A 13,723-nucleotide genomic window follows, 5' to 3' on the forward strand; every position below is an offset into this window, starting at 1 on the left:
CTTCCAAACCTGTAATTCTCTGGGTCACTTCTGTTGCTAGCCTTCAGAAGCTGGGAGTCAACTAGACATAGCAAATACCTGCCCTTCCAGGAGCTCCAAAAGTGCCACAGGATGCAGTGCCAGCAGCAGCACGGCAGCACCTATTACAACTGAAGACTTCATTCAAAGGTGAGTCAGGTCACCGTGGACCCAGGCACTTCCCTTTCCTCCAGCTTTCACTGGCTCTGGGCATTGGAGCCCTGGAGGATCGGCGACCAGAGGACACCCTTCCCGGCTGTCAATATAACCTTTGACAGAGGGAGGAACTAGGGATGGCAGGTTAGCTGGTGCTGGGTGGGAGGGGCTCGCCACCTAGACGCGCTCAAGGAGAGATGAGTTGCGCCAGCAACAGCCAGGTCCCTTTCTCACCATCCTGCTGGCCACCCGGACCCATGTGCTCCCAGAGCGCGCTGGGCGCTCAACACTCGGAGCGATTGTCCCTGTGCGCTCGGTCTCTTCCAGGCACCCGATTCCAGCGGGAGGTAGCGTGGGATGATGCTTTGGCCCTTGTGCCTTCCCCAGTCTCCAGCATCCGGAGGCGCCCTAGCTGGCTCCACCGCAGCCACTGCCAGAGAGGGAGAAAGGAAAAAAAAGGGAGGGGGGTTGGAAAGGCACGGTGGAGGGAGGTAGGGAGGGAAGGACCGAAGGGGGAGGGAACCACTCTCCTTTGCAGTGCCTCCGCCTCCTCTCTCTCGCCAGCGGCGACTGGGGTTCTCCCTCCACACCGTCTCCCAGTTCCTCGGCCCCTTCTCCGCCCACCCTCCCGCCAGAGCGTGCAGAAAGGGAACCGCAGCCCGAGCGCGGCTGACGGCGCCGTGGGAGGCGGCCGTGGGTGTGTGCGTGTGTTTGAAGGACGCCACCTCTCGCTCCTGCGTTCGCAGGCGGTGACTGGCGGCGGGGCTTCTCGCTCCGGCAACGGTGGCGACCGCGGCGGCGGCTTCCGGAGTCCCGCCGCGAAGATGCTCAAAGTCACGGTGCCCTCGTGCTCCGCCTCGTCCTGCTCTTCGGTCACCGCCAGTGTGGCCCCGGGGGCCGGGAGCCTCATCCCGGATTACTGGATCGACGGCTCCAACAGGGATGCTTTGAGCGATTTCTTCGAGGTGGAGTCAGAGCTGGGACGGTAAGGCGGAGGGGGCGGGGTGGCGAGCTGGGGCGTTGGGGGGCGCCCTGGACCTGGTGGAGCCGGGCGCCCTGTGCGCGGGCTCGGGCTTCTGGGGAAGCCCGCGGCGCGCAGCGGGCGCTCTCCCTCTCGCAGCGACAGCTCCCGAGGCTGCGGGAGCCGGCCTCACTGCCCTCTGGTTTCTACCCGCTCTGGGAGAGAGCTCAGCACCATGCAAGTGCGAGTCGGGTCTCCCCGGGAGCGCCCAGGCCGGTGCAGCTGCTAGCAGCAGCCCGACTCTCTCCCACTCTCCCTCCTCCTCACCGCCTGCCACTTCCCTTGCGTGATAGCTCCCACCGCACGTGGGCCCTGCTTTCCCAACTGGTGTCTTTGCTCACGATTATATCTTGCCAGAGGGTCCTGTTTGTCTAGTTATTTTTTGGATTGGGGGGCGGAGGGAGCCTCTCCAAATCATGACAGAATTATTAAATTAGATTCTTTCTCTTTCCCCTCATCAAGCTCTTCAAAGCAAGTGGCACTAGAAATTAAACTTAAACACTAGCTTCCCTGCAGAGTCTGCTCAGGAGTGAAGGGGAAATGAATCATTTAAGAGAGTTGAAGGCAGAATAATGAACTAGTGTGGCTTTAAAGAAAAAGCAGCCCTTGGGGTGGTAATTAGTGAGAAGAGTTCTGCGGCTCTTCTTTCATGTGCTGGAGTGATTTGTTTAAATTATGTATGCAGAAAACCACCTCCCTGGGGTTGTAGAAATGTTCCTCATCCCTTCTGTGAAGATCCAAACAGGTAGTGGTTTTGCCATGTGAATGATACCATATGTTCTCATATTTTTATCCATTGAAAAATATTTTTCCCTTCCTTCCTTTTTCCTTTTTTCCTTTCTGCTATCCATTGGTAAGGGACTTCTTTTCAACACTCATTTTAGAACCAGGCCCTTTATTATAGGGAATCTAACGATGTAATTTCAGCGTTTAACAGGTTGAAGCTTCTGTACTTAACTATTTCTTTGCAATTTTATTTTCCATTCTTTTTTTGCTGGAAACAGTTTAGCTAACAGCCATTTTATTTTTCATGGCATTGGAGACTACAGTGTGGGATTCTGGATGTTGGTACCTAGTGGGACTGTAAGGGCCACTTTTCCCCTCCGAATTGCCACTACTATTAATGGCTCTCTGAGTGCAGAAGGTGTGGAAGAAAAGCAAAACTTCTGAATGAAAATTTAGGAGTTGCCACTGTTTTAAAATGTTTCAGAATATTTGAGCATTGAATAATGCATACATAAACATCCTGTTCTGATCAAGTTTTTCAATGTTCATCTGAAGATCTGCTGTAGTATGCATTCCCTAGTAGGTTGAAAATGAAATATTTCCTTTTGTAAGGTTTGAAGCCTACATAATTGTATGATGAGCTGCAGTGGAACAGTGTAAACTTCTGATTAAAGTGATAATCTACTTAAAATTGATGAGTTTTAGAAACTGCCACCTAGTAGAGGAAGTGCCTGATGGTACTCCAGGGACTGTCTCAACACCAAATCTAACTGCTTTCTGAGTAACGTTTACCTTAGATGCTCCTAATTGGCTATGACTTACCATCAGCACACGTTATCTTTGTGATTAAGCTTTGCCCTCAGGAAGCTCAAGAAATTTCCTTTAATGTAAGGAATGGGAAGATGGGTAGAAAAATAAATAAACTACAAATTGTGTGTATATACAAGATGGTAGACTTCATAGGGAAAACCTAAGGAATTTGGAGTTTATTATACTTTTTAAAACAGCTTGTTATATTTTGTACTAAATTTTGGAGCGTGAATATAAATCAATTATATATTGCTAAGACTCTCACTCTGCTAGCTAATCATTTGATTACCATGAAAATCACAGAATTAAAATATTTTGAGAAGAGATTTAAAATTGTTACTTCTGTCCTCTTTGTCAGTATTCATGTATATTAGGTAAGTTCTTTGTATATGGCAGAATTGGTGAGGTGCATACTTATTCCATTTGGTTGAGACTTTGAGAAATATTATCACTTCATGGTCAAAGTTGTTTTTTTTTCAACAAAATAAACCTAAAACATAAAGCAGCTCTGTTACAAATACAATTAGTAAGAATCTATAAAGCCAGAGAATGCAGCAGAATTATAATTGTAGATATTGACTGAGTGACAAGTTTTCTTCCTCACAAGTGATAAAGTTGAGGCTCAGTCGATTGGTTTCAAGTCTTTACTCTCTTTACTCCCAGTCTTGGGCCAAGTCTGCCTGCCAGTGGTGACTCTAAAGCCAAAATATTTAATTCATTAGTAACACAGTTGTTATTAAGAGTAAGAGAACAATGCCCCTAGTGTTGTGTGGTGCCATTGTGGTTAGTTCCAGGATGTAGACAGTTCTCTCCAGATCAAGTATAGATTAAGTTATAGAGTAATCTATTACAATTACGTGTTGTAAACTAGTGACTCCTGAATTCAAGAAAATTGGACAAATGACCATTAGGGCAACATAGCTTGAGGATGTATTTGGGGATTTCAGGGAACAAAATTCCCAAGGCTGTAACCACTTGAATCCCCTGGATGGTACTGACAGCACCAATCCACCAATCCATTCAGACCAGGGTAGATGTGATAGCTTTCTTTTTTCAGGATGAGGGTGAGGCAGGAGCTGAAGCAGGGACTGAAGCAGGGGCCGAAGGGTGTTGAAAGGAATTATCTAAGAGTTTCAGGCAAACTAATTTATTTTCCCAAAAACCACATTTGAAAATACTGCTATGTTTATAAAATTTGTTTAAAAGTTTACAAAAATCAAGTTTACAACAAATTCAGTTCTACTCAAAAAAATAAATTGACCGTGATCCTGTTCAGGACCCCATATCTTAAAGAGTGGTTGGTCCTTTGCCCAGTGATTTGAGAAATTGGTGTTTTAAAGGTTTTTCCAAGGGAGAAGGGACCCTCCCTCTGGTCCAGATTCTTCCGGGTGGTTTGGCAAACAGAGGGACAGGATTTGGCCTGGGCTGCTCTGTGGTGATGATTTGGCCCTGTGCATCCAAACCCATGTTCTCTCTTCAGTTATTTCTCACCTTTTGTTTCTATCTGTTGTATGAGATTGAAAGAATGTTTGTAACAAAATCAGATGTATTCCCACACACACACAAGTTCAGGGAAGCAAATGAAAGATAATTAGGACAAGAGAATAAAAGTGTGAAAATCACAGAATTAAAGTATTTTGAGAAATACTTAGGTTTGCTCTCTTTTTCAGCGTAGAAATTGAGTTTTTGGGATCTTTTCTTTTTCAATTTCCATTACATTTCACTATAGTTTCTTTAGGCTGATGACTTTCAGTACCTGCCCACCACCCAACTTGATTCACAATTTTAAAAAAAACTTATATAGCAACCTAATTTAAGCATAATTATATAGGATCCCTTGTTATGTGTGTTCTTGCTCAGGAAACAAATTTAGATAGTGAGTCATATGTGTATATAAAATGGAAATAAAAGCTTCATAAAACAATGTTTATTTTTATTACCAGCAGTGTACTCTAATATTTCCTATTCTGTGCTGTTTAATTTTATTCTAGTTCCTTAAAAATATTGGTTGAACCTACGTGATTTCACATCCCACTAGTAGGTTGTGATTCAGTTTGAAAAGTACTGTTTTAGGCCGTAAATCTGTGTATGCCAGATTAAAGTATGAGTATGAGTATCTTCCTTTCGAAAGATGCCATGCAGACCAATTGGTAACATTGAGTAGTGACTGATTGCATAGCTCTGTAAAGAAAAATCCCCCTGTCTTTCCTTCCAACATTATTGGGTTTCCCTTTTCAAACACTATTGGAAAAACTCTGGTTTCTCCACGAGGCCTGCTGAGTGGAGTGTATTCTGGACTGGCTGAGCAGTTCAGGAGGCTGGACCAGGAGCACCTTCACTGTGGAGTGGAGGAATCCAGAGGCCTGAGCAGGGCTGTAGTCCACTCGGTAACATGTAACTTTGTTCTCAGGTAATGGTCAGCAAATGCTTCCTGTAAGGAAACAGCAAAGTGTGCATTTTCTGAAAGGAGGGCTCCAACCTGTGCTCCTGGCTGGGGAGGAATCGGATCCTCTCTTTTCCCTTTTCCCTTACTTCCGTTTGTTCAAGTCCGTTCCTGAGCCGTTCTTAGCCATTGCTTCTTGGGCTCTTGGTCTTTCCCTCACACTGTCCTTTAGGGCCCCACAGCCTATCCGGCGTATCCCCACAGCTGGCTGTGGATCTCCTGCCACACTCACTGTACTTGGTATCTTAAGCTCTTTTGGGGATGATGTTGTTTTTTTTTTTTATCTCACTAGGAATTTAAAGTATACTTGTTCAGTCCCTCTCTTGTTCTCTGTGCATCTGATTCTCTTCTCAGGCAGTTGACACAGTAGCAAGGTGGGATTGCATTTGGGAGAACAGAAACTGGGGCTGCACAGGCTCTTTGCACCAACACTGACTACAAGTTCTGGAAGGCAGTGTCTGTAGATTTGGCTGATTCACTCTTGTGTGCTCATTGCCTGGCATAGTACTCAGTACTCAGCAGGTGCTCAACAAATGAGTTTGAAGAGAATGAATGAATGATAACAAAGTGGGCCAGGCACTGTGGGTCCTGATGTGATGATCTCAGTTCTAACGACCCCAAGGAAAGGGAAGTCTGGTGACCTGTTTGACGTGTGTGACCATGATCTTAATCTCTTAATCTTAAAACCATCTCTTAATCTCTCAGCACTGGTTTCCTTTCTTGGCAGTATTGATAACTGCCACCTCTGTAGCTTGTTGGTATTGAAAATAATGCTGCTTTTCTGTTGGCAGAGTGCTTTGTGGCTCTGAAATGAAAGGGATTCAGTTTCACCTTTGCTATCATTTTACCACAGGCATGTCAGAATTAGGAGTTAAATCAACTTGAATTTAAAAGCATGAAATGCCTCCAAGCTATGCCAACCACTAAAGTTAATACATAGTAAATGCTAAATTTGAAAATACTCTCATTGTAAAGAGCCTTAAAGTCAAGTGAAGATTATGATAGGCTCATTAATTTAAGAATGCACTATTTTTCCACGTTTAAATACTGTTGCAAGGGTAAAAATAACTCCTAATTTGGAAAAATAAAAAATAAAAAGACACAGGTGCTATCGGCTTCTAAGTTGTTCTGGTGAACTTTACTTGAAAAAAAAGAAAGAAAGAGAACGAAAACACTAACCACAAAATAGCTTCAAAGACCTTTCTTGTAAATGCTTTACCCTCAGACACATCTGTGTGGATTATGTGTTTGCAATAATACTTTTGAGAATAAAGTACTGAGTGGTAGCCAAGCGAACTGTTTCAACTACTAATTGTTATGTTGTTTTATGTTAATGATTTTTTTTTGCTAGCTTAAAAAGTAGTTCTCTTTAGACTCCCTTTCATGAAAGCTAACATCTAATAAAAAATACTGAATTTTAACAATTTCAAGGTCAGGTTTATTCTGCAAAATATATTATTTGAGTCAATGAACCATATAGTTCAAGCCAAAGAATAACTTTACATGAAGTCAATAGCAGCTAGAATCAAAGTTTTACTCAAATTGTATTAATCTTTACCTTAATTACTTTTAAAAATCTATTTGATAGTGCAGGAAAATCTGAAAATTTCGTTAACTCCAATGGTTTAATTAGGAAGTTAGATCTAAATATTGATGGCATAGTATTAGCATATAAAGGACATGTACTCTTCAGTGCAGTCTATTTTAAAATTCTAATTGCTAATGGAGGGCAGTGGCTGTGTGGGTGATGTAAAATAATGAAAGGTTTGGGTGGGAGATTTTCCTCAGCAGTCTTATCAGTGGCAGATCAAATCAGGACAGAGTGCTGCATAGAGGATGATTCATAATGATGGGCAAAAGGTAGTACCTGTAAAGCTTGCTCTTTCTCTCAGAGCAGTTTCTCAACTTTGGCACTGTAGACATTTGGGGCCAGATAATTCTTTGATGTGGGGCTGTCCTGTGCATTGTAAGATGTGTAGCAGTGTCCCTGGCCTCTGCCCACTAGATGCCAGAAGCAATCCTCCCCCAGCCACCCCACCCCCACCAATTGTGACTACCAAAAATGTCTCTAGACATTATCAAGTGTCACACCCTCCTCTGTTGAGAACCACTGTCTCAGAAGCTTGAAGCTAGTCTTTTACATGATTTTCTTTTAGTTATGTAGATGGTTAACAAGGAGTTTGATGGAATAAAGTCATTTGGCTTTATTGATTATCTGCTACAACCAAATGTTTCTGACATTTTTGTGTATTACTGTTGATTTCTGTTGTATATGCATACCATCTGTGCTATAATTTGCTTAATATTTTTGTTTAAATCACCTCATTTTTGTTAACCTAAATTTATTTACTGAGAATACTTATTTTCATTAAATTGAAAACCAGTATTCATCCCATAAATAGAGGCAGTAAGAACAAAGCATTTTTCCTAAATCATAGCTAGAAATTCTTGCCTCCAGAAGGCTCCAAGCCTGAGAATTGTTTTCTCTTTGTTAAAAAGGGAGATTATCAAAGATTAGCAAAGTTAAAACCATAGTGGCACAAATTGAGGTTTTCTTCTTGATGTAATCAGATGATTGAAAATAATTGAAAAGAGAATAATGATGTCATTTTTTGATTTCTTGTTATTTAATTCCATGTCTTCATGCCACTTAATGTCCTCTCTGTTACAAGTCTGATCCTTTGAATAACTATGAGCTAGGCAATTTATGGTGTAGGGGGCAGGGTGAGGGGGACAGAGTATGAATGAATATGATAAATAAAACACTACTTGGCCTCCACATGTATAGTTTACTTGTAAGGCACCAACAATTAATCTAAGATAGATAAATAAATAAAACTAATACCGGATGGAGATAATGAGAATTACAGCAGTCTTTACAACAGAGTGATAATTCTGACTGGGAAGATTGAGGTGTCTTCATTGGGAGGGGTGGATCTTGAATTTTGGCAGGATTTTAACAAGGTAGAGCTTTGGTGAAGAGCATTCCAGATGGAAAATACATTCTAAAGAAAAAGGCAAAAAAAAACCTGGCAGAAGAATGTGGGGTATACATTTTGTTTTTCAGACTTTACAAAGCATGACATTGTAATGACAGATAAGGTTGGGAGGGTAGGTTGATTATCAGACCAAAGAAAGCCTGTAAAAAAAAAAATGACTGAGTTTGTATCAACCGAAAACCAAAATTATAGATAAAGAGAAAGAAACCATTATGAGAACAAAAGGTGCCTATAGAAGCAGCTTTGTCTTGGGCTAAAGGTGTGGGACTCAGAACTTGACACTAACTCACAATGTAGATAAGTGAGGGGGGTGGGTAAGAGAGAACTTACCATGCTGGTTGAAAAAAAAGAAAGAAAAAAGAAACCCTGCAGCACTCTAGACTAGAATAAAAAGGGTAAGTGTGGGATTGAAGGGATTAAGATCAGTTACCTACACTGGGTAAAGAGCCTGTAAAGGGATAGACAGTAACTATTTTAGGTGTTGTGGGCCGCAGATCTCTGTGGCAGCTCTCAACTCTGATGATTGAGTGAAAACAGCCATAGACAACACAGAAACCAATGCACATGGCTGTGTTCCAATAAAACTTTATGACAGTAAAATTTCAATTTCATATAATTTTCACATCACATTCTTTTGATTTTTAAAAACCATTTTAAAATGTAAAAACTCTTCTTAAGTTGTGGACTGTTCAAAAATAAGTGACTGCTGTATTAGGCCCTTGGCCGGAGGTTTGCTGACCCCTGACCTAGATCAGTCAAGGTAAACTTCTACTCCTCCTCAGTTATACGAGAATTTCAGGTTAAAATGATCTCAAAACTTCATTTATTCAAGGAATTACCTTTAATCTCCCTTTTACTTTGAACATGTCAACCTGATATTAGTTTTTCCAGTGGGCACAGGCTTTAAGTTCATTCTCATCCTTTTTCTACATCTGTTGAAACTATATCAGTTGCAGTTCTTAACCTACGTAGCACGTTGGCTAGCTCCAATCATCATTCATGTTTCTGAAAATGAAGTAGCTTTATTTGAAGTGTGTTTAAGTTAAATTTCCATACCATGATCAGCATTCACATTCAAAGACTATTGGAGGGTCATTTGTTTTGTGTATAATAATTAGATTTCAAGTTGCTCATTCTTCTATTATATTTGAAGTGACAGTCATTATAAAGTAATATGCTAAATCAATAAAGATTTGCTTCTAATTAGTAAAGTTTAATACATTTTTCTGTTTACTAATATATTATCTGCATGTTGACTAATCCTTCTATATGCCATACACATATGACAGGTGGACTAATTAAGGTCCTTTAAGTTGAGACTGTTTAAATAAGCATTTTTTTAATGAAAAGTTATTCTTTCTTAGTTTGAATAGAGTTTAGAGCTAACTAAAGCATTCACTCATATCTTAACTAGAGCAGAGGTCTCCAAAGTGAGATGTTCATATCCAGGGGATGCATAGTATAATGGGATGCTAGAAGAACATATTTTTTTTCTAATTTTTGCTTTCTTAAAATGTTTTGAAAAGAACATTACATATTGGTTCAATAGCATATGTATTGCATTTATAGGTACTTAAGTATACACAATTTGGGAGCATGTGCTCAAAACATTTTATTTGATGATTACTGGATCAAAGAATGGTAGTTCTGAGTGGTTACTGAATAAGTTTTTTACTTATATTTAAATACTAACATTTTGCTATATGAAAATGATTTTAAAGCAAATACATAGATCAAAATGCAGACAGAAATCATATTGCAAGGTGTGACTTTGTGCAGAAAGGGGAAGTGGGCACATATGTGCACTTGTTATGCATTTTGAGACTGCCTGATGAAAGATTTTGATAAGAACATAACTGCCATTGTAACCAAAAAAGTCATACGGCAGAGTAAAGAAAAAGAGAAAAGGAATACAGTTTGCCCATCAAGCAGAGGGTTAAATGAATTTTGTTTTTCGTTGTTGTTGAACCCAAAATTCATAGGCAAGAACCTCAATTTCAAAATACTTAACTTACTTCATGGTAAATTTTGTCACCTGCTGCCTTAAGCAGCTGACTGCATTTGCCTGAAGTGTTTGGTGGGCAGGGGTTGGAGAGTTGTGAGCATTAGTGCCAGGATGCTGAGTTTAACTTGGTTAACAAATGCATCATCATCAGTTAATTACTTCTTAAGTCATGCTTCAGGGTGATATGGTTGAAAAATTCACCAAAATTTTGGTGCAAAAATATTTTTTAAAAAAACTAGACTAGAGATAACACTGTTCAGAATGGTCTGCTAAGAAAGTAATACATGTGACTTGCTCTTAACTGTTTTCTTTACTAGTTTGTGGTAGCATTCTTCGTTAAAAGTGTACTTTCTTTGATTTGTCATGATTATAGACAGAATTTGACTAATATTACAAACCAGAACAAACAAGAGTAGGGGATAACAAATCTGTAGTTATGTTTACACATTTATTGTTACTTATAATGCAGTATTTGAATGATTTCTTCCCACTTTCAGTCTTCATGGACTGTTTAGTAGGGACTTTTGCTTGCATTGCACAGAATCTTGTACTTTTAATTTTTTAAATTAATTTATTTATTTTTAATTTTTGGCTGCATTGGGTCTTTGTTGCTGCATGTGGGCTTTCTCTAGTTGTGGCGAGCGGGGGCTACTCTTCGTTGTGGTGTGTGGGCTTCTCATTGCGGTAGCTTCTCTTGTTGCGGAACACGGGCTCTCATCACGGGCTTCAGTAGTTGTGGCTTTGTTGCTCTGTGGCATGTGGGATCTTCCCGGACCAGGGATCAAACCTGTGTCCCCTGCATTGGCAGGTGGATTCTTAACCACTGCGCCACCAGGGAAGTCCCTCTTGTACTTTTCAGCTTGGTCTGCCTTACTTCTTGTACTATCTTGAAGGGATAGTTAGTGACTCTTTAACTTAGTGACAACTGTCCATGTGGGACTTTCACAGACATACAAAATTGTTCTTTAGTTGTGACAACTAGTCAGTCCAAGTGTTATCTTTAACAGGATATAAATGCACTGCTACCTATTCATTCAAGTTAATCTTACCTATTTTTTCAAAGCTCCCTGTTAGGACAAGCACGGAGAAAATAAGACTATGTTATTAAATGTAACCAAATTCAAATTATGTAATTCAGTAAATCAGCCTGGCCTAGAGTGTTCAGTCATAATAAGCCTCTGAAGCTTTCTTGTGTGAGTGGAAACATTTTTAGTGGTTCCTATGGGACTCGAGTGAGTCCTTCCTCTCCTTTTTCCCTCAGTGTGAACACATAAGGTAATAAAAATGTTCAGTGAAGTAAACTTGAGTTCTGATTGTAACCTGTATCTAGAAGCGAATTAAACACATAATAATAAACAGAGCTTGTCATGTGTATGTATGCCACATCAGCAGAGTGGAAGTCTGAGGAAATTGTCAGGATAATTCACAGCAAATGGTACAGTTCTTTCAAATCTTGAGGTACTGAGGAAATGGAATGTCAGGACTGAGCTGAGGGCCCCAGGGAGCAGATGAGGTTCTGGCCCAGGCCAGGAGGGGGCAGCAGAGCTCCAGTCCCGGCTTGAGCTGGCAGATGGTGGAGGGGAGTGATGCTCAGGGAGCCGCAGCCCAAGGGGACAGTTGGGCAAGGCAGCTACTCAGGAAAGCTTTGAGGCTGGGGGAGCAAGTAGGGCATTCTGGACAGTTGAGAGTGGAGATGAAGGAGGACTGCTGAGCCAGGCAGGTGCTAAGCCAGAAGCTGAGCTAGAAGGTGCAGTGTGCAGGCAGGAAAACAAGAAGGATTAAATTGCTGCTTGATGGCTGGGTCCCTTTGGGCATAACACTAGACCTCACTAAGCCTCATTTCTAAAGTGAAGATTTGTGGTAGTATATCCACCACAACGTTGCTCTGACGATGAAATTAGATCGCATATGTAAAAACACTTAGCTCCATGGTTGGCACTTAAGCTTAATATCGTGCCCCAGACAGGATACAAGGTGGGAGGTAGGGGATGATGATTCCAAATTAGGTAGCTACAGGGTAAAAAACCTTAGTCCAACTTACTTGGGTCTTTTAGCATTCTGACTCCAACTTGCCTGCCAGCCTTGTTCCCCACCACTTCTAATTACCACCATGGAGTATTTACCAGGAACTTGGTGTTGAGATTTTCCTTTTTTTTTTTTTATGTGCATTGCTAATTATTTCAATAATACAACAAGGTGATCAACACGAGCATCATTTTTCAGATGAGGAGCCTGAAGCTCAGAAAGGTTAAGCAGCTTGTCCAAGCTCACGCAGCTGGGGAGGGGAGCAGAGCTGGGATTCAAGACCAGGTTGTCAGACTACAGTGCTCCTCTCTTACCTGCCATCCTCAAGGGACCCCTCATGGGCCTCATATCTCCATGGTGTTGTGCATGAAACTCTCCTGGCCTGAAACGCCCTTCTCCTTCTAATTCCTCCAGGAGAGTCACCCTGCCCCATAAGCCGAAGGTTTCCCCTGCCTCCCGGCTCTTATACCATGTCACACATTTATTGTCTTACAGGTAAATGCTTTGTGGCCTTCACCACCAGAGCATCTGTTCCTCAGACAGAGGAACCCTGAATCTTATCCATCCTTTGTCCCCATTACTAAGCCCATTCTCCAGCTTACTAGCTGCCCCCCATAACTGCTTAGTAAGTGTTTGTGGAATAGCGAGTGAATGAATAAATATTAGAAGAATTAGATGAACAACTGCAGGAAAATGAGCACACTCTTAAATCTCTCTTCCTTCAGGATGTTTTTCCTACGCATATCCTCTGCTAAACCAGCACACTGTGAAATTACTTATTCAATGTCTTTGTCCTTCTCTTTAGAATGTAAGCCTCTGTGGGCAGGACCTCTGTCTCTTTGTTCATTACTGTGTCCCCAGACCTATTGCAATGCCTGGTGTGTAGTGAGCACTCATTAAATATTTGTTGAGTAAATGAGTCAGTTGTACCAGCAGGGCATCTGCAATTGAAAGTCCTTTGTAATGCTAGGGTCTCTGGTCTTTTATCAGGCTGCTCTGTCTTAAAGAGCCCCCCATGTCTGAATGAACTGGGAATAGTGTGACCTTCTGTGATTAGATCATCTTTGTTGAAGGTACTCTCTAGCCACAACCATCTGTGCATCTATGTTTTCTTCCAGTTGAATTCTCTGGATGATTACCTTAGTTGTTTACTGCCTGTTCAGGAGACAGAGCAGCTTTTGGAGTAAGTAGGGTTCTAAGCTCCAAAGGCTTTGTAAATGTGTTGGAGGCTCCTTGAATAATTTTTTTTCTTATTTTGTACTTTTTAAATGCCTAATCTCTCTTTTAGAGACATGTACTCATTATTATATTTGCTCATTTTTACTTCCGTAAGATGGTATGGAAAAAACCTGAGCTATCTTTTTGGCCAGCCCAATAATTATTCTGGAAAATGTGTATGTCCCCATCTCTATTTTTGATGACAGAAGCCAGGGAAGTATGGTGAAAGAAAGATTGTGTATAGGAGAGAGGGGGGCAGAGATGGAGCTGAGGGATGGAAGGAAGGTCACTCCTCACCTAGG

General features: G+C 41.4%; 1 protein-coding gene across 1 annotated transcript in view; it reads left to right on the plus strand.

Moving 5' to 3' along the window:
• Positions 1–983: 983 nt before the first annotated feature.
• Positions 984–13,723, plus strand: part of CAMK4 (calcium/calmodulin dependent protein kinase IV) — a gene marked incomplete at its 3' end in the record, with an annotated part of 217,656 nt that continues 204,916 nt past the window's right edge. Inside the window, exon 1 of the mRNA XM_082652366.1 lies at positions 984–1,159. Within this exon, the coding sequence (XP_082508492.1) occupies positions 999–1,159 (161 nt within the window). The 5' untranslated portion in view covers positions 984–998. The remainder of the gene's footprint in view (positions 1,160–13,723) is intronic.

This window comes from Grampus griseus (genome assembly GCF_964374135.1).
Source record: "Grampus griseus genome assembly, chromosome: 3".
Taxonomy (NCBI): Eukaryota; Metazoa; Chordata; class Mammalia; order Artiodactyla; family Delphinidae; genus Grampus; species Grampus griseus.